This window comes from Rissa tridactyla, chromosome 24 (genome assembly GCF_028500815.1).
Source record: "Rissa tridactyla isolate bRisTri1 chromosome 24, bRisTri1.patW.cur.20221130, whole genome shotgun sequence".
In the NCBI taxonomy this organism is placed as follows: Eukaryota; Metazoa; Chordata; class Aves; order Charadriiformes; family Laridae; genus Rissa; species Rissa tridactyla.
This window is the reverse complement of record NC_071489.1, coordinates 1712628-1738763: the sequence shown is the minus strand read 5'-3', so window position 1 is coordinate 1738763 and position 26136 is coordinate 1712628. Positions and strand designations below refer to the sequence as shown.

The window sequence follows — 26136 nt, the reverse complement described above, 5'->3', positions numbered from 1 at the left end:
GCTCTGGGGGTGCTGCAGGGAACCCAGTCCCAGGGGCCTGTTCCTGGCCCCCCAAGCACCACGCGGCATCCTCAGCAGAGCCGGCTCCCACGGGCAGATGAGCCGGAGCTGAGGACAAGCGCTAAGGTCACCGTGGGACAGACAAACGAGGCTAATTACCTACAAAATACATCTTTATTAAAAATATAACCTGTCATTAACCACACAGAGGGGGACGGAAAGACGCTGTAACAGAGGCTGCTCACACCAGAGCAGACAGGAAAGCACAGCGAGGGCAAGGGACCAAACATGGGACAGAAATAAAACAACAGCAGAAGCTCTGGCAGCAGCAGGGGCTGGGGGAGTCCAGGCCCCAGCAGCAGAGCAGCTGTGGGGCAGCTTTATTGCTTAGGAAGTTGCATAGATTGGGGCGTCCCCTCCAGCTTCGTGCTTTGTCAAAGCCAAGGAGCGGCAGCGCTGAGCTGGGGAGCAGAAACGAAGGCAGGGCCATCCCCAGCCCTGGGGGAGAGGAGGGCAGTGGCGACAGACCCCATGTAACAGCAAGTTAAAGGTAGAGGGCACCAGCTTAAGGGGATGGGGAGCTGCCAGCACCAACCGCCAACGAGGCGGGGAGGAGGAAGCACTTCCACACTCATCCTCATCCTGGGCAGTGCCTGGCAGACAGATGTGGGAGAGGGAGGGTGAGCGCAGCCTCCACCACACCGCAGCTGGGGGAAGCGGGCTGAGCATGGGGGCAGCAGGCAGACTTCCAGGCTGCCTTCTCCTGAGCTCCGTGACATTCACACGCAGGGGCCGGCCAAACCATGCGTCTGCTGGGGTTTTTGGTATACACATGGGATTTAAGCCAAGGCAGAGCCCAACCAGCTGGAGCCCTCTGGCATCTTTGGTAACAGCAGGAGGAGGAGGAGCAGGTTACCCGCTGCTCGCTCCGTCCCTGGCAGCAGGCAGATGCTGAGCATGCAGGTACCATTAGGACAAGTCCAAAGTTCCTCTTGTGCACATCACCCTCACAGGCACCTGCACACAAGGACAGACCTTTTGCTCCATCCCCACCCTGGCAGGCAGAGACGCTCCCAGCACGGCCAGGGTGCTCGCAGGAGCCAGATGAGCACCCAGGCCTGGGAAGGAGGTCACTGCCCCTACAATTCATGCACTGTGAGCTCACAAACACCCGCAGCAAAAGCCAGGATGGCTCCAGTCCACATTCAGCTGGGACCAGTGTCCCACATCTTGTCATCAGCGCAGAGCTCGCCTGCCCTGCAGTCCCCAGCTGGGACCAGCTCCCTGCATCTCCCCTGCCAACACCTTGGGGGCTGCTGACAAAAGCCTTCATGCTTCAGCCTGGCAGGACCTGCCTGGGGAAGATGAGGGTGTCAGCCCCCCTTGTCCTCCCACCAGGCTCTGCTGCAGAGCTCACAGCCGCCCAGCTCGGGGTGGGATCAGGGGTGCTGGCAACAGACACGCCAGCTCCCCCCGGCAAACAGGGCTTTGTGCTCCACAGGCATCAGGGCAGCGGAGAAGCAGCAGTGGTTCTGCCCCTCGCCCCCTTGGGTCTGGGGCAGCTGTCCTCAATCAGCATCCAGGTAATTGTGGGTCAGGGAGTAATTTGCATGATTCCTCTCAAAGGAGTCATCTTCATCCTCCTCCTCAAAGAGCTGGTCCTCAAGGAAGATGCCGCCCAGGCCGTACTCCCGCTCGTGGACAGAGACCTCGTCGGGGGTGACATGACTGGCACCACCCACAAAGTCAGCAAACCTGTGAGGAAGCCGCAAAGCAGCGTGTTGTGCGCGCATCCCTGGCGGCCCCCTGCAAGGCCCTGGAACCCAAGCAGACGGGGTTTCAGTGCCGGGACCGGGCATTATCTGTCCTTCCCCTGTGGCACGCCTTGCTTCTACACACTACAGACCTTCTGTGCCGCCATATCCCTATCTCTAAAACCAGAGGTGACAGCACAGAGCGACCCCAGGCTTTTAGAAGCACATGGATACAGTCAGCCACCCCGAGCACACAGTCAGGGGACATTACCTCTTGGGAGACTGAATGCGGGAGACCGCAGTCCAGGCAGAGAAATCCGGGCTTCTGCAGTAGTTTCGAAGCTCCTCGAGGGCCTTGCGCGTCTCCACCTCACCTTGGACCCGATATTCCTCCTCCGTCAGCAGGCGAGGGGGGCTCGGCCCGAGCCTGGCACTCCGCATTCTCCTGCCGGCAGAGCAGCACCAGTTACTGCCCGTCCAGCCGGGGCAGGATGCCTGGTGCACACCCAGCTCCCAGGGCAGCAGTGGAAGGAACAGAGCATGTCCCTCCAGCCTCTGCTTCTCGCTCCCGAGGGAGGGTCCCAGCCACAAGGAGGAGCAGGGCACTCTCCTGCACCAACCCCAAGGAAAAAGGGACACAACACCCCCATTATACCCATCCCAGCCCCAAACCCCACCAAAAATGCCCCGGTTATATGACACAGACTCCATCTAGCAGCTCATCCAGGCCCAACAACGGCTGGGAACAAGGAGCAAGCCGTGGTGCTTGCAGTCCTCACCTGTAGGCAGTGAAGGCCCACTGCACAGGGTAGTCCAGGTTCTTGGTGCAGATGGCCATGACCACGAAGGCCAAGGCAACGGGATGGATCTGGATGCCTGAGTACATCAGCAACAAGCCCAGGAGCTGCAGGGCCCAGGAGAGGAGGTTGATGCTGCGCTCGTTCTCCAGTGGGCCGTATCTGTAGCACACACCGAAGCTCAGGAAGCCAACGAGCAGCAGGTAACCTGGGGGAGAGCAGAGGGATCAGGCAGGCATGAATCGGCAGCTCAGCCTGGCTGACAGGAGCCAGCTGAGCAGCATCTGTCAGGGCAGTTAAACCTGACACTGGAGCCGGCCTCAGGAGCACAAGGGCAGCACCTGCAGCACCGAGGGAGGCAGGAAGCATCAGCATTTTCCACCAGCACGTTGCAGCTCCAGTAGGAGACACACAGACTGGTGAACTGGCAAGTCCGAAGGGCTCACACCTACCTAGAAGGTACTGCCAGTAGGACTTGCAGATCTCCCGTAGGTTCTTGAAGATCAGCTGAAGCAGGTACAGGGAAAAGGACCAGCCTCCTACCAGCAGGAAGTAAACAGGACTTTTCTAGGAGAGGAGACGGGAGACTCAAGACAGGCAGTGGGCAGTGATGGGTACCTCCCCACAGCTGCCAAGCCTTGCTCCATGCAAAGCCAGATCCACAACCCAGCACCACAAGGCCACATACTCCAGCACTCCCACCAGAACAACTGTACAGGTGTAGAAAGGGCTAATACTATGAGGTCTCTCGCCCCCAGGCAGCCTGACACTCACCTTGGGCATGACCTTGGACATCATGTAGACAAGGATGAGCAGCGAGGCCAACAAGCCAAAACTAATCCCGGCTGAGTAGTAGAAGAGTTGGCTCCTGCAGAGATCACACACACACACAAGGTGTTTTACAGCTCATGGATGCCTGTGCACAAACACACCTGCTGGGAGCAACCCCCTGAGAGCCTGCAGAGCCCCCCAGCACTGCCCACCCAACCCTCCTCGTCCCCAGCTCACGAGAATAAGGAGGTGACCCACCTGCTCAGCATGTCTCCACAGAAGAACAACAACAGGCCCAGGAAGAAAACCAGGAACAGCTTAGGGTCAAAGCCTGGAATGAGAGCAGCGAGTCCAGGTTGAGAGGAACCCTGGCACGGTGCCCTCCAGCCTGCCGTGTGGTCACAAAGGCAGGGAAGGGACAGTGTCCCAGGTGAACCTCCAACAAGTGCCCTAAGTTCTCCCACTTTATATCCCATGGACGAAGACTCGCTTCTTTTTGCGGGCCCATTTTCCTTCCCAAGGAAGGAACCAGCACTGCTGGCCCTCAAACTGTGAGCTCGTCCGGCCACATCCTCTTGCCCCCATGAGTGTGCCAGCGCAGCCAGACCCAATTCCCACCCCAGCAGCCCCCGCCACAAAGGAGCCGTACGGCGGAAAAGGACAACGCAGTATGTGGTGCCGGCCTCCAACAGCTCGACCTTCAGGCAGGTTTTGTTGCTGTAGAGATCAACATCGATGCTGGTGTCATTCAGCTTCTCCTTCAGAAAGGAGAAAACAACATTCCACATGTTGAACTTCTCCAGCTCCTCCTCGCTGTCCACCTGGGTGACTCGGATCATCCGGCTGCTGTTGACCCGGATCTGCACAGGGGAAGGGAAGCAAACGGGGACATGGCCACAGCTGCCGGAGGGACTAGGCCCAGCCAGACCCAGGAGAACCTGCCTTCTCCTCTCACCTGCGTCCTGGTCCATATATCGTGCCATTGCGGGACACGCGTGTTGGTGTAACAGAAGTGGTGAGGAGTTTCAAGATGGTACACATGGCCCTCGTAGAGCGGGAGAACCGACTCCCTGGCACCTGCGCAACACAGAGCAGAGGGATTCAGCAATGCTGACCAAACACAAGGCCCCTGTTCCTGTCTGCTTCACACACCGAGACATGGGTCCACTTTCCCTCCCTGGAGCCCCCCACTTAAGCACACTCTGGGTGGATAAACACAAGTGTCCTGCCTCTATTTTCCTCGGAGTTTGCTGTCTGGTTCTTTTCTGGGATAATGTTGCTCCTGGGACCATCAGGAGCAGCACAACCTCATCCCCTGTTCCCCGTTCCAGCTTCACTCCTTGTCCCCGTATCAGGGAAAACTAAATTCTCGAGTGCCTCCTGCACAAACTCCCCTCCAAGGCAAAGGAGGCTCCCAAACCCCGGAGGGCCCAGCCGCACCGGCAGACCCGGAGAGCGGGATGCCGAAAGCCCAGTCCCCCCAGCACTCTCGGCCACAGCGCCGGCCGAGGCCCTGAGAGTGCTCTGTGAGGGGGTGCCGTGTGCGGTCGGGGCTCCGTGGGCCGCGGGGTGGGAGGGGGACTGAGCTCTGTGCGGGGGCTGCTGGCAAAGAAACATCACGACCGGGCGACGAACAGGGGGCTGTGCGGGGCAGGAGGTCCCCGGCGGGCAGAGGGCAGCTCCCCCGCCGCCACCTCCTGCTCCCTGTAGCACAGACGGAGCTCGCCCTGCCCGGAGGCGGCCGCCCGTGCGGGAGGAGCCCGAACCCCATCGGACGAAGGCGGCCCCAGGCCCAGCCGCTGTCCCGCTCCTAGGGCCGCGGGGGCGGCTCCGCTCGGGGCCTTGGGCCGACCGGGACCGGGACCCCCCAGCACATGACACCGCTGCCCCGCTCCCCACACGATGACGTCGCCGCCCCACGCACCTGCGCCCCCGAACAGCAGCAGCGGCGGCGGCGGCAGGAGCAGCAGCACCAGCGGCAGCAGGAGCCACCGCCGCACCGGAGCCGGTTTCATCCCTCCCGCCGCGGCCGCGCTACCGACTTCCGCTTCCACCGCGCGCCAGGTAACGGCCGCTGAGGAGCAAGCAGCAGCCAACGAGAGCGGGGGATTCTCGTGGCGTCATTGCCGAGCGACGGCTGAGCCGACCTATCGGAAGGCCGCTGCAGCCTCGCTCGCGCCCCCCCTAGCCCTCCGCGCTGACTGACAGGGCCTAGGCCTGTCAGCGCAGTCCAAGTAGGAAGCAGTCATGGTCCCGCCCTCGGTTACCACAGTGACCAATCCAGAGGCACGCCCAGCCCGTCGCAACTGCAAACCCCGCTTTAGTAAACCCTGCGGGGCTCTGACAGGTACGCCCCTCAGCCTATCAGAGCACAGGCTCGGCTCGCCACGCCCTCCCGCCCCCGCTCGAATCCCGCTTGATGGACAAGGCCCTCCTCCTATCAGGAAGCGGCCCCGCGGTCTTTGTGGGAGGGGGACACGCGTGGGGGGTAACGTGGGTCTTGCCTCCTCCCTTGCCACCGACCCGGGGCTCGGCCGGGCCGCGGGCGTAGGCCCGGGACAAGGTGCCTTTCTCCGGCCGCGGGGCCTGCCTGGGCCCAGGCGGGCCCCGGTGGGGAGCGGGGCCGCCGGGGGCGTACCGCGGGGCTGGGGCGACCCCCGGCAGCGGGGGGGGTCCTGCACCCCACGGGCGGCTCGGCGGGGTCGGGGGGCTCCGTATCGGCCCCGGTGCGGGCTGCGCCCCTTCCCCCACCCCGTGGGGCGCCAGGATGCCGTGTCCGCGGCCGCCCGTGGGCGGGGAGCGGGCGGCCCCCCCCCGCCTCCTCCCCCCCGGGGCCGTGGGCGGTGGAGCCGGGAAGCGGCGGGGCCGTGGGCGGAGGATGTGCGTCAGTCGGGGGCAGCGCCGGGCCTGGGAACGGCCCCGCCGCGCCGGACGCCCAGTCGCGGGGGGAGCGTGGGAGGGGGGCGGCCGGGGACGGCGGGGCTGGGACAGGACCCCCCTGTTGGGGGCTGTGGCCGTTGCGGTGTGTGTGGGGGAGACCCCGCTGCCCCCCACCAGGGTCGGGGACGCGGCTGGGCCCCGCTGCGGCCCCCCCCTCCCCGCCACCGGGCAGGATGGCGCGGGGGCGGCTGGACCCCTGCCAGGCGCCCCGCCGCGGCAGCCGCGGTATAAATAGCGCCGAGCCACGTAGGACCGGAGACGGGGTGGGGGCCGTGACCCTCCCGGGGGTGCTGCGGGCGGGGGGCTTCAGCGTGTCCCCCCCGCCCGAGAAACCTCCCTGGGTTCCCCGTCTGGCCGTTATGGGGCCAGGCCAGCGCCGTGGGTTGTGTTCGCTCAAACCTATCGATGGCCGCCTGTGTCTGCCGGTGACCGGCGGGCTGAGACACGGAGTGCCAGCCCTCCGCAGGGGGCTCTGTCACCCTGGCACCGGGGAGGGTCGAGGGGGGCGCGGGAGAACGCCGGGGTAACGGGGGAAGCAGCAGCACCGCCGTGCCGGGTTGCTGCGGGAACCGGGGATGCTGCAAACGCAGCCTCCGCTCGCTGCCGCCCCGCGACCCCGTCGAAATGGGGGCGGCGGTGAAGGTCCCCACACCCTCGGGGGAACGCGAGGATCCCGCAGGGACGGACCGGGGCACCGGGTCCAGCGAGCAGGTCTAGCTCGGGACCACCCGACCCGTGTCCCCTCCGCCCGGCGCCGGCGGGCCCGCCTTCCCCCCTCGGCCCCCCGGTGCCTCACGTGTCGGCCCCGGTCCCCCGCCCGGAACACCGGCCCCGCTTCCCCGCAGAGGCTGCCCCGGACCACCCGTACCGCCGTGCAGGGCGCCGGTTCCCCGATTCCCCCCCCCCCGCGCTCCCGGTGCCGCTGCGCCTCCCGCCCGGGGGGCCCGGGTGCCGCCGCCCCCGCCGCTGCCCCCCCGCCGCGGCCGCCCGCGCTGCGCTCGGCGGGGGCGGCAGCCGCGGGATCCGCCCCCGGGGCCTCCCACGCCGCGGCGCAGCCGGGGCCGCTGCTATTTCACGGTACCGCCCGTGGGGGCGGTGCGCAGAAGCGGCGCGGAGCGGCGGAGCGAGCGAGCGCGCCCGGCCCGGCCGCGGGACCCCCGAGCCCCGGCACCCTCCGGACGCCCGGCGAGCCCCCTCCCCGGAGCCCCCTCCTCCGGAGCCCCTCCGCCGGGGCTCACGGCGGCCGTGCACGGGGTGGGCGGAGCGGCCGGAGGCGGCTCCAGCCGGCGGTGAGCGACCGGGGGGCGGCGGGAGGGGACGGGGGTCAGCGGGGGGATCGCGGCGGGGCGGGGTGCAGAGCTTGATGGGTCCGGGGCGCCGACCAGGGCGGGGGAACCCGGGGGCGTGGGGACCCAGCGGGACCGTGGCACCGAAGCATCACTGGCCCTGCACCGTCGGGGATGGGGGGGGGCTGGGGCAGCCCCGGGCGCGTGTCCGGCCCCACGCGGGGGTTCTGGGGGGCGGGGGGCTGCGGGGGGGGTGGGCACGGCCATGGAGGGGAGGGGGGAAGGGAAGGGGTCCCCACTCGTGTCCCCACTCGTGTCCATGCCATGTCCGGAGGAGCTGTGACTGTGGGGTCTGTCCCAGCCCAGGCAGCGTGGCAGCGCCTGGGCACCCCGAGGGGTTCGGGGACCCTGAGATGCCCCACGTTGCCCCGACTCCCCCGGGGTGCTCCCCCCTCACCCCCGTAACCCCAGGTGCTCGGGCCAAAGGGTGGGGAGGGGGCTTCTGCTGTGTGTCTGTCTGTCCCCTGTGGTGATGCTGTCCATCCCGCAGGCTCGCCATGGCGCTGCCCCGCACGCTGGGGGAGCTGCAGCTGTACCGGGTGCTGCAGCGCGCCAACCTGCTGGGCTACTACGAGACCTTCATCCAGCAAGGGGGGGACGACGTGCAGCAGCTCTGCGAGGCAGGCGAGGAAGAGTTCCTGGAGATCATGGCGCTGGTGGGCATGGCCACCAAGCCCCTGCACGTCCGCCGCCTCCAGAAGGCCCTGCGCGAGTGGGCCTCCAACCCTGGGCTCTTCAGCCAGCCCGTCTCGGCTGTGCCTGTCAGCAGCATCCCCCTCTTCAAGCTCTCCGAGGCTGGCGGGCGCAAGGCTCTCAGCAACGGGCACGCCAGCCCCAGCGAGGCCGGGGGCAAGGGGGGCGGCAATGCTGGGACGCCCCCTGCCCGCAGCCCCACAGAGCCGGGGGAGAAGCTGTCGCCATCGGCGGCCCCACCATGGCCGGGGAGGAGCACCCCCGAGTCGGAGGGCGGTGGGGATGAGGAGCCGGGGGGTCCCCCCTTCTCCCCGGGTGGGAGCAGTGGCGAGCAGCCGGCAGGCACGGAGACACTGGAGCCAGAGCTGGCACGGACGGTGGCAGAGAGTGTGGAGCGGCTGCTACAGAGCTGCCCCCGGGGCGGTGAGGCCGAGCTGCGGGCGCTGATGAAGCTCAACAAGAAGTTGGCCAAGGCTGTGGGGCACATCTTCCAGCTGGAGGATGGCGACCGGCACAAGGAAGAGGAGATCCGCCGGCACAGCGCGATCTACGGCCGCGGCGAGGCCCGGCGCCGCGAGGGCAAGCAGCTCACCCTGCATGAGGTGCGCGGTGCAGTCCGTGCTTGAAGGTCCTGGGGATGTGCTGGGGCTGGGGGGGCTCTGGAGGTGGAGGGGGGGACGGGCTCTGGCCTGGGGAGGAGGTTGGGGTGGGGGCCGGGGGCCGCTCCCACCCAGGTGGCATATGCCCGCCTGGAGCAGCCGCTGCTGTTGCTATGGGGCCCGGTGGGCGCTGCCATCCCTGTCCCCGTTCACGCATCCTCTCTGCACCCAGCTCATCATCAACGAGGCGGCCGCCCAGTTCTGCCTGCGGGACAACTCGCTGCTGCTGCGGCGTGTCGAGCTCTTCTCGCTCTCACGTCAGGTTGCGCGGGAGAGCACCTACCTGTCCTCGCTCAAGGTCACCAGGTGAGCCCTGACCTGGCGAATCCCCTCCTCACTGGCCCAGGGAGGAGGGCTGGCTGTCATCCCCTTGATCCACAACACAACCCAGTGCTGCTGGATGGGGATGGGACTCAAGTTCCCCTTTCCCTCACGTGGGCTGTCTTCTGCCTGCCCTTGGAGTTGTGGGAGGTGGAGGTGGTTGGGGAGGATGCCGGGCACAGGGGCGGATTCCCCATCCCTTGCCCCCTTCCTCCAAGCCCCTGCCTGCTGGGTGCCGTGGCCTGGCTGCCTGTTCCCTTTGCTCTCCAGCTGCTCCCCCTTTTTGCCACCCCCGGCTCCATCTGTGCCAGAGCCCCAATCTGCACCGTCCCGCGGCACCGCCCTGCCCGGGCGGCCGCCCACGCCGGCTGCTGCGGCTGGCGCTGCCCATGGCATGGCAGGAGGCCGGGCGTCATGCCTGCTGCGGGGCCTCTGCGTGGCCGCCCCCGCGCCTGACGCAGACCCATTTTCCCCCCTGCACAGGGCACATCCCGAGGAGAGTGGAGCCACCGCGGCCAAGCGGCTCAAGCAGGAGGTGGGTGTGCGCCCGTGGGTGTGGGGGTGTGCACACCATGGGTGCGGGGGGTGCAGGTGAGCACACCTGTGAGTGTGGGCGGGACGCCACAGCGTGCCTGGGGCTGCCCATGCCGGCTCGGGCAGGCAACGAGGGGCTCCGAGGCGGTGACCACGGAGCTGGCACAGCTGTGGGCATCGTGGGGCGGGTGGTGCAGAGCCCCCCAGCAGGGTGGGGTCCATGGAGGGTGCCCTGCACTTACCCGCGCGCTCCCGGCAGGCGGGGGAGCAGAGTCGCCCTGAGCTGCTGCCGCTGCCAGTGGGGCCGGAGCCTCCTGGGGCCGCGTTCCGAGTCAGCCTGGAGGAGGACACGGGCAGCCTCTCCGGGGAGAGCCTCGACGGCCACTTGCAAGGTGGGTGGGGGCCCCTTCCCTTCCTGGGGTGCCTGTGGGCAGGTGGTGGCTGCACCCCTTGCACTGACTCTCGCCTTTCTCTCTGTAGCGGCAGGGGCCTGCCCGCGGCTGACGCCGCCACCTGGCGTGGCCCCCGACATGCCCCTCGGCCTCCCCCCGCACGGGCTGTGGAGTCGCCACATCCTCCAGCAGACACTGATGGATGAGGGGCTGCGCCTGGCCCGGCTGGTTTCGCACGAGCGTGTGGGGCGGCTCAGCCCCTGCCTGCCGGGGAAGCCCCCAGGACCAGGTGAGCCCCCACAGGGCTGGAAAGGGGGGTCACCATGGGCAGGGGGGGGGGTGCAGACGGCATGTCTGCCTTCTCCCTACAGAAGCGGTGCCCTGACGCCATCTACCCCCCCCTCTTCCCACAGAGTTCGAGGACGGGCTGGCAGATCGGGGTGCCCCAGCCCCCCCGGAACCTCCCCGTGGCACCATCAAGGTGGAGCAGGAGACCAGCCGGCAGTGAGGCCCCCCGCAGCCCCCCACCACCATTAACAAAGCAATAATGTGCTGGGGGACGGGTGCCGGCGGCGCAGCGGCGGTGCTCTGGGCACGGGGAGCGGGCGAGTGCTTGGCCACAGCCCCCCCAAGGGCCCCCTCCCCTCTCGCACCCACGCTCTGGTTACCTCAGCCGCGGCGGGATGCGCCTCCCCGCAGCAGCAATACCCTCCTCCCTGGGGAGCCCTCGATGGACTCAAGCCCGCTGTACAGACCACCCCCCCCCGCCCGCACTGGGCTGCCCGGCCCCCTCCCGTCGGCTCCCCCCTCGTGCTGACCCCCCCGGGCCGCTTCGGACAAGCGAGCCGTGTCCCCCATCACCGCGCAGGGACAGGCGCTTCGCCGCCGGCACACGAGCCGCCCGCAGCACCGCGTGCTCCCGCGTCAGCGCTGCCACCCACGCTGGGCACGCGGTGCCAGTGCTCAGCCCCGCGCACGCCCCCGCAGCACCCACGCCTGCAGCCGCCAGCCCCCCCCCGCAGCACACACGTGCGAGCGCACCGTGCGCCCGCACCGCGACACCCCCTCCCCCCCCCCCCCGCCCCGCAGCACCGCGTCGCCCACGCGCAGCGTTTCGGCTGTAAATACACCCCCCCCCCCCCCCCCCCCCCCCCCCCCCCGCAGCAACTGCAGCTCGGCACCAGCGACGGTGCACCCCCCCGCCCCCCCCCCGCACCTGCTCTGCCATTAGCTGCGTGCGCTGCCATGCATGGTCCCTGTGCCGTGGGGTGTCACACGCACGCACCCCCCCCCCCCCCCCAGCACGAAGCAGGCGCCGTTTGACGGGCACTGGGGCGGTGCTGCCCCCCCAGCCCCTCGGGGTCCCTCCTGCCCCCCCATTTCTGCCAGCCGTGCCCAGCCCTGGGGCCCCCCACCCCCTTAGGACTGTGTGGTGTCTTTTTAGAGCATTAGCGACTCTTCCTTTGTAACGTGTACAGTAGATTATTTATTTTGTTATTTTGGAATAAAACTTTATTTTATGGCTTATCTTCCTGCCCCCATGTCCCCCCCCGGCTCCCTCTCCCTGCTGGGGCCCTGCTCCAGGCTGGGGGGGGAGCTCACAAACCCCAAAGCAAGCGCCAGCTGCGGGTGTGAGGGGTCCGTGTCCCCCTGGACCAGAGCACGGGGTCCCTGCATATCCCCCCCCCGGGCAGGGGGGGCCTGTCACACACTGGGCTGGCACGTCCGCCCCAGTGTGTTTCCCGCTGCTGCCTCTCGCCCCCGCAGCTGACTCATCCCGGCCCCCACAGGGCCGAGCCCGGTGGCGTGGGCTGGGGGCACCGCGCTTGGCTGCGGGAACCCCCCCGCAGGTCGGGGCCCCTGCGCCCCCACACCCCCTGTCTCCCGGGAGCGCGGACCCCAGCAGCAGCGTGGGCGGGCAGCATCTCCATGCTCCAAAGTGCAGCGTATACACACGGGGGAGGGGGGTAGAGTGTTACCCAAAGTGCTACCCCCCCCCGGAAAATTCCCCCCTCCCCTGCCAGAGTTTCCACCCCAGCACAAGTCGTATCAAGTCCAGGAACACAGACAAGGCTGGGGGGGGCAGCGGAGCACAGTCCAACGTCCCCCCCAGCAACCCCGCAGCCTCCTCACGCGTGCCCTGGCCGGACGCTGTCATCCCACCGCGACTCCCCCACTCCCCAGCAAGAGGCGTTGGGGCTGGGGTACCCGCTGTGCTGCAGGGGGGGCGTGAAGGGGGGGCACAGCGCAGGGCCCTCCATGGGCATCTCCTGCAGTAACTGGTCGAAGTTGGAGCTGGGTGGCAGGTCCAGGCTGGGCGGCATCCTAGGGAGAAAGGTGGCAGGGTGACCCCGGGCAGCCCCCCCAGGCCCCCCTGCTGACCCCCCCCATGCTTACCACCTTGGGGAGCTCTGCAGCGGCGGCTCCACCATCGGTGTGAAGGGGGCCAGCTCGGCCATCTCCTCGTCCTGTGGCTCTGGTGAGGGGCCCGCCGACAGCAGCTGCGAGGCCTCCCCCGCGATGTACTGGTTGGGCATGAAGGGCCTGTGGGGCAAGGAACGAGGGGGGCTGAGGTAAGGCCATGGGATATCTCCCTGCCCCCAGGGTGCTTCCCCACAAGGCACAGGGTGGGGAAGTGCTTGGTGGGTCTCCTTGTAGGGAGCACCAGTAGCGCAGAGCACTGGGAGCACAGGTCAGCTAGGGAAGGTCCCTGCAGCCCTGCCCATCCTGGGGCCACGGCATGGTGGGAAGGGGGGGCAAAGCAGGGTGCCCCTCTCTGGCCACGTGCCAGGTCTTACAAGGGGTTCCTGAAGGCAAGGTCTTGGCAGCAGGGCAGCGCGTGGTCCATGGCCAGGGATGGCGAGAGCATCGGTGACGTGCTGTGGAGAGGAGCAGGAGGGCTTAGAGGTGGGGGAAACACCACCCAACCGCGCCTGGGGGTGGTGAGGGGCCCACCCTGTCCCCCACCCTGTCCCCCACCCTGAACCAGCACTGTTCCTACCTAGGGAAGGAGGACCCGAGGTTGTTGGAGACCATCATGTCGATGCTGCTCTCACCTGTGGGGTAGCCCGTGGGAACAGGCTGGGGGCAGAAGGGAGCAGGGGGGCTGCAAGCGCAGACACAGAGGGTTTAGCATCCAAGAGTGTTCTCCACTAGAGCCCCCTCCCACAGCGGAGCAGGTCTGGGGCACGGCCAGATACAGAGCCGGGCACTCACCAGATGGGGCTGAGCACCGACTGCAGGCTCTCAGGGCGCAGCTCGGGCTGCAGCATGGGCAGGCTGAACATCTGAGCCTGGGGGCCCTCGGGGGGGGCCCCTGTGGTGCTCTGGGGCTGCTGGTCCCTGCAAAAGCACATTGTCCCCATCAGCACAGGCAGGACTCACGCGCTGCAAGGTCCAGCCTCTAAAGAAGCACATGTGCATGTCGGCACTTGCTTGCGGAGAGGGTGGTGCACTCGCAGACACGCTCCACTGCGGCTCGGGATACCCACGGGGGATTCCTCGCACACAAGCACATCCTCATTTTGCCCGGTCAGAAATCCCCCCACCCAGCAGCGATGTGCAGGCCGTCCCGGTGAAGTCTGTGCAAGCCCTGGCCCAGCGCAGCTTGGCATCGCAGAGGGCAAACACCTCCGGCATGGCCACGGCCTCGCATGCACACCCACCTTTCGCTTTCCACTGTCATCTTGATGGCGGTGGAGACGTAGCCCCGGCCGTCCTTACCCGTCTGCTCTTCTGCTCAGAGATGAGAAGCATCCATGAACCACCACCCCAGCACGGGGCCGTGCCGTGCCAGCCCTCTTTGCCAGCACTGGCCACCCCTGCAAGCTCTGGGGCCAGCAGTACCTGGGTGGGACCCAAACTGCTCTTCCCTCCCAAACCCCCCCGCTCCTCCCTGCAGCATCACTGGGGAGGCAGATGTGAAGCCCAGGGCCCGCCTCTGCTCCCACCCACTCACTGTTGTAGTGACTCCCAAACGCTTGGTCCTTGGGGATGTTCGGGTAGAGGTTGCGGAGCTGCCCCAGGTCCCGGATGCGGTCGCCGAGGGAGCGGATGGAGAGGTCCTTGGCAGAGAAGGGCTGGATGTTCTCCACCTGGCTGGAGCCTGAGGGGAGACACAGCAACAGGGCTCCGTCGCCTCGTCCCCGTAACGCCTGACGTCCCCAGGCCATGAAGACACCTCCCCTTCGCAGCACTGAGAGCGGCCGCTGTCCCCCCATCTCACCATCCTTGCCCCGGATGACATGAGCAATAGTGACACCCCCGATCTCCGAGTCGCTGAAGCGGAGCAGGAAGGTCCCGTCAGGCTCCGTGCTCAGGAGTTTGCAGACGTACTGCTTGCTGATGAAGCCAATGATGAGCCTAGAGGGATGGACAGATGGGAGAGCGGGCCAGCGCCTGGGTGGAGGGCCAGGACCAGGACTCCCCAGGTACGGCCCTACTTGGCCTCTGGGCACCCACCTGTCTGACCAGTAACTTTTGAGGCATCTCTTGGTGAGGTCAAGGACTCCATCAAACCACTGCCAGAACGTGAATCCCCGACCGGGCAGGATCTCCTGGGGCAGAGAGAGAGAGAGTGTGAGGCTCCCCAGGGCCATGCCGGCCCCTGCCCACCCTGGCCATCTCTCCCAGTAACCTTGTTGAACTGGGCCCAGGAGACACTGCGGCTCTGGAAGTCCTCGAGGCTGGCACTGTGGTCATTGAAGATCTTCTGGGCCAGGAAGAAGTAATGCTCCTTGAGAAGCCCCTTGGTGGTCTGCACCTCCGCCTTGAACTTCAGGTTCAGCGTATCACACATCTTCTCCCAGGGCACCCGCTCGGCCACCACGAAGGGCACCCGGTCCTGTGGCAGGGCAGGGCAGACAGCATCAGGACAGTGGCTCACCCGTTGCCCTGTCCCAGCCCACCCCATCCCACCCGTGCTCTGGGGTTCCTGCTCCAGCCTGCCATCCAGCTGTCCCCATCCCAGAGCCGGACCCAGTCTTGGCATCCCAGCAGCTCCTTTCCCTGCCCTGTGGCCCTTCTCTCCGGCTCACGGCACTCACGATCTCGGAGAAGGCGTTATCCCACAGCACGGTTGCTTTGGCGTTATTGTCCTGGTTCCCATGGACGATGACCACGATGGGGAGAGACAGCACCTGGGGGCAGAGAGTGGCCCTCCCTCAGCCCCGAGGCCACCCCGAGTGAGGTGGGGCTGGCTGTCCCAGCCTGAAAGGGTGCTCTGCACCGGGAGAGGGCCCAGGTGTCCCGTCGGGGGGATGCTCAGCGCTGCCAAACCCTGTCCCGCGGGAGAGGGGCCGGTACCTGGAGGTGGACGGAGAGGTTGCTGGGGGTCAGGGCCACAGTGGTGCTGAACAGGACGGCACACTTCTCCTCTGTCACCGACTCAGACCCCTTCCGCTCGCAGCGCTTAATCTTCTTCAGCAGCTATGGAGGGGAGAGCCGAGCATCACCCCTGGGCAAGCACCGGCCTTGGGACCCCCCAGCCCTCCCATCCCCCGGACAGCCCTGCCTTGAGGCCTTCCAGTGCCCCAGTGAAGCCCCCAGCCCATCCCACAGCCCCTGTACAGCCCCTTGTCAGTGGTGCTCACCACGTTCTTGAAGTTGGCGCAGCAGGTCCCATTGGTGGGGTTGGTCTCCAGGGCCACTACGTTATGCATGATCTCCCCTGTGCTCTCGCTGGGCAGAGGTGGGGGGGTGAGGGCTGGCGCGGTGGCGTGGCCGCCTCCTCGCCCCCACGCTGCCCAGCCGCCGCTCACCTGAGGGTGTTGCTGTAGGCGCTGAGCGCCAGCTCCCGCGCCTGCTTCTCTGTCACCATGTCGGCCCGCACCATGTAGGGCTTCGCCGATGCCTTCAGCAGCTGGGGGCCCAGCAGGAATCGGATGCTCGCCTGGAACTTGGTCTGGGTCTTCAGCACCTGCGGGGGCTGCTTCTCCACCAGGAAGGAGCTGGGGGACAAGGGGAGACAATGGTGCCCAGCACAACACTGCCGCCAGTGCCACCACCAATCTCCGCAGACCCACCTTGCCCCTCTGCCACCACGGCCCCCCCGCCGTTACCTCTTGACCAGGCTGGATAACACCTCGTTGAACCGCTCCAGGAGCCGGGGCAGCAGCTCAGCCCCCAGCTCCGCGCTCGCCGCCATCACCTGCTGGTGCAGCTGGAAGTAAACCTCGACCAGGCTCTCACACCTGCCAGGGGAACCATGGGGAAAGGAACACCCCCAGCCAAAGCAGAGTCGGACCATCACTCTCCCAGAGCCCCTGGGACCATGGGCTCCTTGCTCCCAGGGGGGCGAAGGGGGCAGGAGTGATGCTCTTGGCCCCCCATCTCTGACCTGTGCCACCTCACCTCTTCTGCAGCGGAGCAAGGTTCTCCTCAAAGAGGGCCCCGTTCCCCGCCAGCTGCTGCTGCCTCTTCCAGATTTGGATCCTCTTCAGTACCTGCTGTTTGGCCAATTCCAGCTCTTTCACGGCCTCCAGGATCAGGGTGGGCAGCTCCTGAGGGGGGGCAGCACCAGCCATGGGGCTCTGCATTGTACCATTCCCTCCCCTGGCAGCAACCTGCGGCCCCACACCATCCCCTCCAAGGCAGCAAAACCCTTGGCCCCGCGCTTCCTCCCTGCCCCTGTGCTTGGACTGCACCTTCCCCCCGCTCCTGGTGCCCCAGGCCCCTACTCACACTCTCCGCGGGTTTCGCTTCAGGCTTCAGCTGTGGGTCCCGCACATTCAGCTGCAGAGAGGCTGCGGAGGAAGAATGGGGGTGGTCCCATTAGCACCAGGAGCCGGCATCTGCACTGCATTGCCCAGCACCTCAGGGGGGGCATGCTGCCTGCGCTGCGCCCCACGGCAGACCCAAGCAGAGCAGGACCCATCCTGCCCCAGCCCCTCACCTGCGGAGCCGTCCCGCAGCGCCTGGATCTCACGGATGCGGTGCTGCAGCCGCTGCAGCCCCAGGCCAAACTTGAGCTCCTCCTGGCGCCGGTGGAAGCTGAGGGGCAGGTGATGGTCCTGGGGCAGAGCAGAGGGGGGTGAGTGGGGTCCAGAGCCAGCCCCGCGCCTCGGGGAGCCCCGGCAGTGGGGCAGGGACCACGCACCCTCTTGAGCACGGCGGCCTTCTCGCCCTCCAGGATGGCTTTCAGGACAGCCACCAGCCGTAGCGGGTCCCGCCGGTAGGCGCTCTGCAGGGGAGCCAAGCCCAGGGTGTTACCGGGGCAGCACACGCGCACCCCGACCCCCCCACCCCACCCATGCATTTCAGGCTCCCTTCCCACAACGAACGGTGCTAAGTCAGACTCCGGGGTTTCATGATCTGAAACGTGGGACAGACCACAACTCTCTGCTGTTCTGACGGAGCTGATTTCCAGCTTTAAAACCACTTTAAACTGTGCATAATAAAAATACAAATCAACTTCAATTTAAAAAAAAAATAAAAATCAAACCAAAGCAAATTCTCTGTTCCTGCAAGCATCTCCTCAAGACTTGACAGCCTGACACCTGGTGAAGATTCTCCCAGCTGCCCTGGGCTGGGTGGATCAACACTTTACACTGAAAACAGGGCGAGGAATTTCCCTGTTGGCTCCAGCTCCCTGCGCCCCATGCCAGCTCCTCCGGCCTTCGCGCATTTCCCAATTTAGCTACTTCCCAAAACAGCAGTAGAGCGTAGCAGCGAAGTGCCGGACACGTGCTCTGTGGCTTCCCGTCGGGAGGCAGCTCCGTGACCGACCCCCCGTATCTGCCCCATGTCCCGACGCCACACTGGCAGCGCAGGGCCGGCACCGGGGCTCTGCTGGGGCAAACCCCAGGGTTCGGGGGGAAAAAAGGCCCAAGGTCTGGTCTCCCACCAGCCAGTTTTCCCACCCCTCTCCCCAGCCACTCCCCTGCGGTTACCCATCTTGTGGGGGAGCACCCAGCTGCCGGCGCTTCCCCTCCCCTCTGGGAAGTGGCAGGAGCTTGGGAGAAACAAGGGGTGGCTGTTTCGGGATGAGGGACAGTGGGAGGAGGGAACATGGGAGAGTGGCTTTTCTTGAGCACTTTAAATAAGAACACCTAAGCTGAAACATCTGTGCATTTTCCTACAACAACTTCAAAAAAGCAAGCAACAGCCTTGTTTTGGAAAGTTACCCTGTTACCCAGAAGTTATGACTAAAGCTGACCCCTTCCCAAATGTTGTATATTAAAAATGTCTGTTACCAAAAAAGCTTTCGGCTTTCAACCCCAACGGGGCTCTGGGAGTGAGCACCACTCAGCCCTTACACTAGGAGCTTCACTGGCAGGAGAGAGAGTAGAGGGGTTAAATCTGCAATCACAGAGGGTAGAAGAGAGACAGAGAGAAATTCAAACAGACCTCGATAAAGAGAAACAGCCCAGAAAAAGAAACCCAGCACGCACACGCAGACACGGCAGGAGGAAATGCAGCACAACACACGGCACGGAGGAAGGAGAAATCAAACACTCGAGCAGAAAATGGGGAACATCTGGCGAGGCGGCTGCCTGGGTGCCGGGGGCGAGTGGAGCCGTGGCCATGAGGGGCCAATGCTCTCGGGAGGCTCCCCATGGGGTGAGGGTCTGGCACGGGGCCCAGGAGGACGCGGCCATGGGGGGTGGCCCCCCAGGCACTGAAGGGGCTGCAGAACCACCACAGGGAGGGAAAGGTGGGAAGCCTGGCAGGTGGGGCAGGGAAGGGAGCTGAGGGGAACCGTGATTGTGGCTGTGACAGTCCAAGTACTGCAGCGAGCTGGGGGTCAGCCCCGGGATGCAAACAAACCCCCTCCGTCCCACTGAAGCACCCCAAAAACCCCAGACGCTGCGTCTGCACAAGTTGCTCAAGACCACGCTGGCCTTGAAATGTGTTGAGGGGGGACAGGCCCGTGGCATCGGCCCCTTCGAGCAGTGCTTGAACCAGCAAATCTGAACCATAAAATAATCAAATCTTCCTCAGCAGCCCGCTGCAATCCCAGTGTGACGCAGCCCCGAGGGTCCCCACACCCGGCCCCTGCGCACCTCGATGCCACTGATTTGCTGGAGGATCTGGCACTGCTGCCCGTTGCTGCCGGCCGCGCTGCGGAGCTTCTCCAGCATGGCCGAGAGCAACCCGCTGGCCACGCTGGTGCAGAAGGTGTCCGAGCCATTGATGAACTCCCTGGAGAGGGGAAAGGATTGGAGGGCACAATTCCTGCACCCTCCCTTGCGCAACCCCGAACCCCACGCTCACTTTGGGGAGGAAGGGGACGTCCTGGTGCACTACCCAGGGTGGCTGGTTTTCTAGGGGAAATGTACTGCATGAACAACGATGAACTGCGCTCTGAGTGAGATGAGGTGGCTGCCCGGAGATGTGACCTCCTGAAACCTCTCCCACATGTACACCCAGCTGCTGCCTGCCTGCCTCCACCATGCCTCATCCCTGCAGTGGGACCCCCACTGCTGCACCTCAGCCCGAGCTGCATGCCATGGGTCCCAGAGCCACATGCCAGGGACCAGCCCCGTCACCACTGCCACAACGCAGTGTCGTGCACTGCTTCTCTGGCCTGAGAGCCTTGGCACCCGGCACGGACGCAGCCCCACGAGGCAGGAGTTCGTGCCGGGGGGGCTTTTCTGCCTGTCTGCATCCAAACCGTGCAAAGGAGAAGCTCCTTGGAAAGGCTGGGTGAGCCCATGATGGGAATAATCAGTCATTGCTGTTGCTATTTCGTAGGCACAAGAAGGGGAATCTGGCCAGGCTGCGCTCGCGGTTGCTGCCACTGCAACCGGACCCCAGTCCGGACCCCACGGGCACTGACAGACCCAGATGGCTGCACCCTCTGCCCACGGATCCAGGGGCTCCATCCGCATCCAGTTCAGGGTCCTCAGGCCTTTCCCAGGCTGCGCTGCCGACGTGCCTGGCCCTGGCCCTGCCTGCAGCCCCGTCTCCTGGATGGGCCCCTTGGACCAACGCTGTGGTCCTGCCTTTTGCTCCTGACCAGACGTCCCACGCAGACCCCAGCCTCCTCACCCACCTCACCTGGGGCCATGGATGGGGCCCGTCACCAGCACCCGCCTCCGCCCACATGTTCAGGCCTGACGGTCGGGTGCTGCCCAGGCTGGGCCCCCCGGGGCAGCCGGCCCCAGACGCTGCCTGGTCCGGTCACGGGTGCGTGGGGAGCTGCGCTGGGGCAGGGCAGAGCATGCAGGTGCCAGGGGACTCACCAGGGCTGGCTCTCCAGCCAGTCGCCCAGGAGACAGCGCAGACTGCGGGGAAACTCCGTGAAGAGGCCGCTGAACTCCTCTGGCGGCATGTGGGAGACGATGCTCCAGAGGGACATCTTGGGAACAGTCACCTGTGGAGGAACAGGAGATGGGACGTGAGCAGAGCTGCAGTGCCCAGAGCCCCCAGCCCTCTGCCCAGCTCCGTTGGCACCAATGGCTCCTCCAGGAGGGCGAGAGCTGCCTCCTGTCCCACTGCTGCCTGAACCTGCTGCTCAGGAGGAGGAGGAGGAGGAGCAGGAAGCCTGATCCAGGATCAGCCTCTTGGGCAATCCTGGGCAGGCAGGCAGCCCACTCGTGCCTCAGTTTCCTGCATCTGCGGGGAATCGCTGCGCCTCCTGCTGTGGGTGACGCACAAGGACATGCGGCGGGATGGCAAGCACTGACGGTCTTGGTGCAGGAGAGACAGGAGAGCTGCCGGGAGCAGGAAGAGCGTGAGACCTCAGAGCTTGGGGGGACTGCTCTGCTGACGTGGACCCAGTGAGGCGTCCAGCTGCTTCCCAAAACCTCCCCAGCCGCCCCCTGAGGAAGGTGCCTGCTTGGGCATCCCACAGCCTGAAATGGTGGGCTCCAAAGCTCATGGAAAGCAAGAGGAGGACTGGAACGAAGTGCTAGACCAGAAACTCCACAGGGGAGGCCTGGGCTGGGGTGTCATGGCCCAGCCCAGACCACAGGTTCCCCAAAACCCCCCAAACTGGGTGCTGCAACCCCGACAGTCTGTCCCCCGCCCTGGCCCCCAGCAGTGTCTGCTCCGTCCTGCCCACACCATGCCTATTCCCGACAGTGCACTCCCTTCCTCCCCACTGCCTGCCATGCTCGCCCCCTCCAGCCCCCACCAGCAGCCTGCTCCCCTCTGGGACCCCTCGGGGCCCAGCAGGTGAGGGAACGGGTCACTGCCATCCGGCCCAGACGCACCTCGCTGCTGGTTCCCCCGGACCGGGCTGGGGCAGAGCCCGGAGCCTGCGGCGGGGCAGCTCGCCGCCCAGACGTGGGGCCAGGGCGCCGCGGGACCCCAGCCAGCCCAGCCGCCCAGGCCTGGCTTCCCGTCCCCAAAAGCAAACAGCCGAGCAGGGCGTCGCGTCACGTGTCCTCGCGGGCAGCGCGTTCCCCGCGGGTCTTGGCCGCGCTGCAAGAGCCAAGGCGCAGGGCGGAGGTGGAGCTGCCAGAGGCTTTGAGAAACCATGCAAGGGGAAGGAAGCCAGCGTCACTAGGGCAACATTGCAGAGAGCGCAAAACAACCGCCGTGCCCGTCCCGTCGGCAGCGCACCCAGGGCCACAGCAGCCATGCAGCCCCCGGGGTGCTCTGCTTCCCGCGGGAGCCGGGAGACTCGGCAGGACCCAGCAACCCTGACAGAGCTCTGCGTGCTGCCCCACAGAGGAACCGCAGCGGACGGAGGCCTGACCCCAGGGCACGCCGAGCCTGGCGCTTCCAGGAACACATTTGCTTTCGACTCTGCTTGGCTGGCCAGGGCAAACAGATCCCGATGATTTACTGCAGTGCGCAGCCTGAGAGCTGAGTTTACTCTGGAGAGGTCAATGCACGGAGGGAAAGGCGCCCAGCGACAGCCGGGAACACTGCCCAGCTCTCCCCACGGCCCTAGTGAGATGAGAGCTGCCGGCATGCAGGGAACCAAGACAGGAGAGAAAAACAGCCTCTCATTTTGTGATCGTCAAGATGTAAACCCCAACCTCCTCCCCCCATTAAAACCTGTATTTCTGCTTAGCCCTGGGAGGCAGCCACTGGCTGGTAAGCGGCAACCTTGAACGTAAGCCGGGCATGCCTGAATTTGCTAAGAGTCTGCGGGAGATGCTGTGCTCCTCCTCCCCGGCTCCCAGCCAGCCCAGGGGACAACAGCTTGGAGGGGAGAACAGGCCTGTCCCCTCCCAGCATCAGTCACAGCAGCTCCTTCAGCCCAGCCATGCCCTGTTTCCTTCCCATCCTAATTTCCATGTTTTCCTCCTCTGCTCCTTCTGCAGAAGAGCCTTCCCCTGCCAAGACCCAGCTCCTCTAACAATACCCCTGGACAGGGCTGCGCTGCACAGAGGTTTCCTTGTGTCCAGCCCCAGGTTCCTTCCCTGTCGCTGCACCAGGCCACGTAAAGTTTGCTCCTTCACACCCCCTGCAGCATCGGGGAGAGGGAAACTGGGCAACAGGTGGGGACAGAGACCTTGTTGGCGACAGAGCTGCTCCTCCTGTGGGGACCCTCGCCCCTGGGCAGCCTGGCAGAAGCAGCCGCTGCAGCTTCCAGCCCCGCAGCTCAGTGGTGCTGGGGCAGGCACAGCTCCCGGCTCCGCAGCACCCAGCGCAATGCACCTACACCCACCGCGGACTCACCCGCTGTGGATGCGCCCCAAATCTCCCACTGGCCCAGCTGCCATGGGGTTCCTTCTCCCTTGGAGGCAGCCCAGGGTGGAGGCTCCCATGGCAGCGAGCACTGCGCTTCCCCCACCGAGCGGGGGTCCAGAGCTGCCACCGTGGTCCCAGGCACAGGGGATGGCAGCAGGGAGGCAAGACCCGGCCGGGGTTGAAGCCTGGAACAGCAATGGGGCCCCCAGGGCAGGGCTGGGAGCTGTTACCCAGGGAAACCCCACGGCTTCGAGGCACCTCCGGCTCAATGGCGGGGCAGGATATGGCACCCAGCGAGGGGAGCAGCCACCCGGGTATGCCCCGCGCCCCCCTGCCCGTGCCCCCTCGGTGACGTTGCTTTCACTTCCTCCTCCACCCGAGGGGCCGCTTCGCCTCCTCGGCGGGCCCAGGGATCCCCAGGGTGGGAGGTCGGGCAGGAGGAGCCCGGGCGCAGGAGGGCCTCGCTGAGGACCCCCGCGCTCCCTGCATGGGCTTTCTGCTTACTCATGGGGCAATGGGAAACCGAGTCCACATCCCAGAAGTGAAAGCTGCCGTACATCTCATGGCTGTTACTCATTAACCACCAGCACTTCCTGGCATCAGACCGCAGCCCCCCACCCTCCCGGCCACCTCTCCCCCTTGTGCCTGGGGGACCAGGACCATGAGACACCCCCCCTCCTGGCTGGCTCCCCTCTGCCCCCCCCCCCCCAACCCCCAGTTTTCCAACCCACTGCCAGGGGCTGGTGGGGAAGGAGCTGGGCCAGCAGCTGGAAGCAGGGATGTCCCCCTGCCCTCTGCACCCTCCTGGTCCTCCTGGGTGCCGCGCAGAGATTCCCCGGGGCTTTCTCAGGGAAAGATGCTCAGAGATTTTCCAGTGCTTGATGCTCAGGACACCTGGGCTCTGCTCTAGCTCTGGCCCCGCAGGGACGCAGCCCGTGACACCTCCCTGCCTCTCGACATGCCTCAGTTTCCCCAGGGTGCTGGGAAGGCCACTGCTGCTGGTGCTCTCTGGCTGAGGCCAAGGCAAGGGCACAGGACCACCATCCCAGTTGGTGGGACTCTGGTGACAGTGCTACAGGGAGGACACCATGAAGCCCGCACGGTGGCAGGGGCTGGCCACAATTGGCTGCGCTCTGGCAGTGAAAGCTTTTCTGGTTCAGAGGAAGAGGAGCAGGGCCTTCCCCAGCTGGCCCAGCCCCGGCATGACTCACGGCACGGCGAGCCCAGGCTGGATCCAGCCCCAGCTCCCACCCCAGGAGCTCGCTGCTGTGGGGTCCCGTCTGTGCGGACCAGGGGGTCTGGTGCTCTCCACCACAGCCCCCGCCGGGCGCTTTCGCTTCGTCCCACACATCCCTCGCCCCGGGACAGCGGGGTGCCATGGGCTGCGTCCACATGGGCACTCAGCAGCTGGGCACTTTTGGACTCTGGGCTTGGCAGCCCTGCCGAGCACCGGCCGGGCACGGGCCAGGCTGTGCCCCTGTGGCCACGGGCAGCCTCGACGCCCACCGGCCTGCGGCCCCCGCAGCTGCCCGGGGTCCAGCGCGGTCACCCTGCAGCCCCTCGCCCCGCAGCCCTGGTGCCCACCCATCCCGAAGCGCCCCGGCCAGGGCCGGGCAGCCGCTCCGCTCCCCTGCGGACCCGCAGGGAGGTGTCCACCGGGCAGCCCCCGCCCCGGCGGCAGCACCGCCCCACGGGCACCGGGGAATCCACCCGGCCACCGGCACGGCCGCAGCCCCGGACCCCTCAGCCCCGCTGTCACCGCGGCCCCCCCGGCCCGGCCATCGGGGGCCCTCCCGCGCCCCCTCCCGCAGCGTCCAGGCCGGGGGAGCCACGAGCCCGCCCCGGGGGGCTGCCGCGGCCGCCACTTCCCGGGGCCCCGGGCCCGCCCGCCCCGGCCGCGAGGCCCGGCCCGAGCCCCGGGAGGTGCCCGACGGCGGAAGGGCCCCCCGCTCCGGGAGCCGCCCTGACCCCGCGCCCCCGCCCCGCCCGCCGCGCCGTTACCTGGCGGGAGCCGCCGCTGGCGGGGGGCGGCCGGGCCGGGCCGGGCCGCGCGGCCCCTCACTCCATGGCGGCGGCGGGCGCGGCCGGTCCGGTCCCGTGGCTGCCCCGCTCCGGCGGAAAGCGCCGAGCTCCAGGAAGGGGGAGGAGACGCGCGGGCGGCGGGTGCGCGCTGGGGGGCAGCAGCGCCGGACCGGCCGCGGCGGACACCCGGGACCCGCAGGGTCCCCAGCCCCACGGCGATACCCGCCCCGTGTCCCTGCTCGTGGCCCCCTGCCTGCCCCAAATCAGCCCCCATCCACCCGCTACACCCCCGCATTTTCCCCCCGCACCTGCCCTATATCTGGCACCCACCCACGGAGCTGCGTCTGCCCTGTATCAGCCCCCACCCCTGCCTCGCGGCCGGGTTCCACGGCTTCGCTGCTCTTTCGAGCCCGCCGCTCGGCCCCGGCGGCAGCCATGGGGATGCTCCCGGGCCGGGGCAGCCCTCGCCGTACCCACCCGTGTCCGTGCCGTGGCTCCTTGTCGAGGAGCATGTGCCGGGCACCCCAATACCCGCGGAGCGGAGGCGGGACGATGGTCTCGGTCCCGGACTGCGTCCCCCCACCCCCGCTCTCGCCGGTGCTGGCCCGGCCTGAGGATGTGAACGGGGTCCTGGGAAGGGGGTGCTCATGGCGTTGGGGTGCTCGCTGCACCGGGGGGTGGCTCATTGCAGGAGGGATCACGCTGCGAGAGGGCGTCGCTTCACGGGGACACCCATGAGGGGGCCCCATGCGGGGGCCGAACGGGCCCGTTGCCCTCCCCGGGGTGCCCCTAAGGCCGCTCTGACACCCCTCGCCGGAGCCGGAGTGGGAACCGCACCGGGCAGGACCACCCCGGAGCCGCCAGGGGGCGCTGCAGCACTGCCGGTGCCACCGGGGCGGGGGACGCCGGGCCGGGGCCGCCGGTCCTTGGCACCCTCCCATCGCTCCTGGGGCCGCGGCGCCCGTGAACCCGCCGTGCCCGGGGCCCTCACGAGCACCGGAGGTGGCCGGGGCCGTCCTCCGGGAGCGCGCGCCCCCTGGCCGGGACCTCTCCCCCCCCCTCCTCGCTTGAGCCGGGCCCCGTGTGTGCTGGCCCCCCGTTCGCACCCGGGGTCCCCCGGGAGGCTGGACGCCCGCCGCTCTGCAGGGCAGCCCCGGGCCCTGTCGTGCCCCCAGTGCGGTTCGGGGGTGCTCGGCATCCCCGGAGGAGCGCGGCCGCGCCGGGCCTGGGGAAGAGGCTTCCTGGCCCTGCTCAGCCCCCCCAGATCTCGGTCCAGGGCAGCACCCGGGTGACCACATCACAGATGTCCGTCCACCCGT

General features: G+C 66.9%; 3 protein-coding genes across 10 annotated transcripts; 1 reads left to right on the top strand and 2 right to left on the bottom strand.

Annotated features, from left to right (window-relative positions):
* Positions 1–155: 155 nt before the first annotated feature.
* Positions 156–5602, bottom strand: NEMP1 (nuclear envelope integral membrane protein 1). Of its 3 annotated transcripts, none has more exons than XM_054183181.1 (9): positions 5247–5594; positions 4278–4399; positions 3972–4182; positions 3581–3653; positions 3326–3419; positions 3004–3118; positions 2534–2759; positions 2026–2199; positions 156–1755 (listed from the first exon to the last, which is right to left on the bottom strand). In XM_054183181.1, the coding sequence occupies exons 1-9, from the start codon at positions 5335–5337 to the stop codon at positions 1569–1571; spliced, it is 1293 nt and encodes a 430-aa protein (XP_054039156.1). In that variant the 5' UTR covers positions 5338–5594; the 3' UTR covers positions 156–1568. The 3 variants fall into 3 exon arrangements, 2 of the variants coding, with proteins under 2 accessions (XP_054039156.1, XP_054039157.1); XM_054183182.1 differs by having other exon boundaries at positions 1615–1816; positions 5247–5598; XR_008463450.1 differs by having other exon boundaries at positions 1692–1816; positions 2534–3118; positions 5247–5602.
* Positions 5603–5628: 26 nt separating this feature from the next.
* On the top strand, positions 5629–10953 carry NAB2 (NGFI-A binding protein 2). Of its 3 annotated transcripts, none has more exons than XM_054183178.1 (7): positions 5629–5669; positions 8099–8903; positions 9133–9266; positions 9765–9816; positions 10075–10207; positions 10296–10496; positions 10621–10953. In XM_054183178.1, exons 2-7 carry the CDS (start codon positions 8106–8108, stop codon positions 10713–10715), a joined length of 1413 nt encoding a protein of 470 aa, XP_054039153.1. In that variant the 5' UTR covers positions 5629–5669; positions 8099–8105; the 3' UTR covers positions 10716–10953. The 3 variants fall into 3 exon arrangements, with proteins under 3 accessions (XP_054039153.1, XP_054039154.1, XP_054039155.1); XM_054183179.1 differs by lacking the exon at positions 5629–5669 and adding an exon at positions 5863–5885; XM_054183180.1 differs by lacking the exon at positions 5629–5669 and adding an exon at positions 7402–7551.
* Positions 10954–11669: 716 nt separating this feature from the next.
* On the bottom strand, positions 11670–24922 carry STAT6 (signal transducer and activator of transcription 6). 4 transcript variants are annotated; one of them, XM_054183242.1, is made up of 23 exons: positions 21364–23372; positions 20750–20862; positions 20392–20522; positions 19210–19348; positions 17304–17387; positions 17100–17217; positions 16889–16950; positions 16559–16707; positions 16267–16398; positions 15967–16155; positions 15799–15886; positions 15512–15634; positions 15253–15345; positions 14844–15050; positions 14669–14763; positions 14433–14569; positions 14166–14312; positions 13873–13942; positions 13424–13549; positions 13209–13313; positions 13006–13086; positions 12608–12751; positions 11670–12532 (listed from the first exon to the last, which is right to left on the bottom strand). In XM_054183242.1, the coding sequence occupies exons 1-23, from the start codon at positions 21629–21631 to the stop codon at positions 12337–12339; spliced, it is 2997 nt and encodes a 998-aa protein (XP_054039217.1). In that variant the 5' UTR covers positions 21632–23372; the 3' UTR covers positions 11670–12336. The 4 variants fall into 4 exon arrangements, with proteins under 4 accessions (XP_054039217.1, XP_054039215.1, XP_054039218.1 ...); XM_054183240.1 differs by having other exon boundaries at positions 12605–12751; positions 21364–23370; XM_054183243.1 differs by lacking the exons at positions 20750–20862; positions 21364–23372 and adding an exon at positions 24797–24922 and having other exon boundaries at positions 12605–12751.
* Positions 24923–26136: the final 1214 nt, after the last annotated feature.

What these genes read in the sequence shown, in the direction of transcription:
- NEMP1 (XM_054183181.1), bottom strand. Translation starts at nt 5,337, where the DNA reads ATGAAACCGGCTCCGGTGCGGCGGTGGCTCCTGCTGCCGCTGGTGCTG. An exon ending in TGTGGAGACATGCTGAGCAG is followed by an intron (nt 3,420 to 3,580) that starts GTGGGTCACCTC and finishes TGATCTCTGCAG; the next exon opens with GAGCCAACTCTTCTACTACT. An exon ending in TGTCCAAGGTCATGCCCAAG is followed by an intron (nt 3,119 to 3,325) that starts GTGAGTGTCAGG and finishes CTCCTCTCCTAG; the next exon opens with AAAAGTCCTGTTTACTTCCT.
- NAB2 (XM_054183178.1), top strand. Translation starts at nt 8,106, where the DNA reads ATGGCGCTGCCCCGCACGCTGGGGGAGCTGCAGCTGTACCGGGTGCTG. An exon ending in CCAAGCGGCTCAAGCAGGAG is followed by an intron (nt 9,817 to 10,074) that starts GTGGGTGTGCGC and finishes CGCTCCCGGCAG; the next exon opens with GCGGGGGAGCAGAGTCGCCC. An exon ending in CCTCGACGGCCACTTGCAAG is followed by an intron (nt 10,208 to 10,295) that starts GTGGGTGGGGGC and finishes TTCTCTCTGTAG; the next exon opens with CGGCAGGGGCCTGCCCGCGG.
- STAT6 (XM_054183240.1), bottom strand. Translation starts at nt 21,631, where the DNA reads ATGGTTTCTCAAAGCCTCTGGCAGCTCCACCTCCGCCCTGCGCCTTGG. An exon ending in TGGCTGGAGAGCCAGCCCTG is followed by an intron (nt 19,349 to 20,391) that starts GTGAGTCCCCTG and finishes TCCCCTCTCCAG; the next exon opens with GGAGTTCATCAATGGCTCGG. An exon ending in AGGCCGCCGTGCTCAAGAGG is followed by an intron (nt 17,218 to 17,303) that starts GTGCGTGGTCCC and finishes GCTCTGCCCCAG; the next exon opens with GACCATCACCTGCCCCTCAG.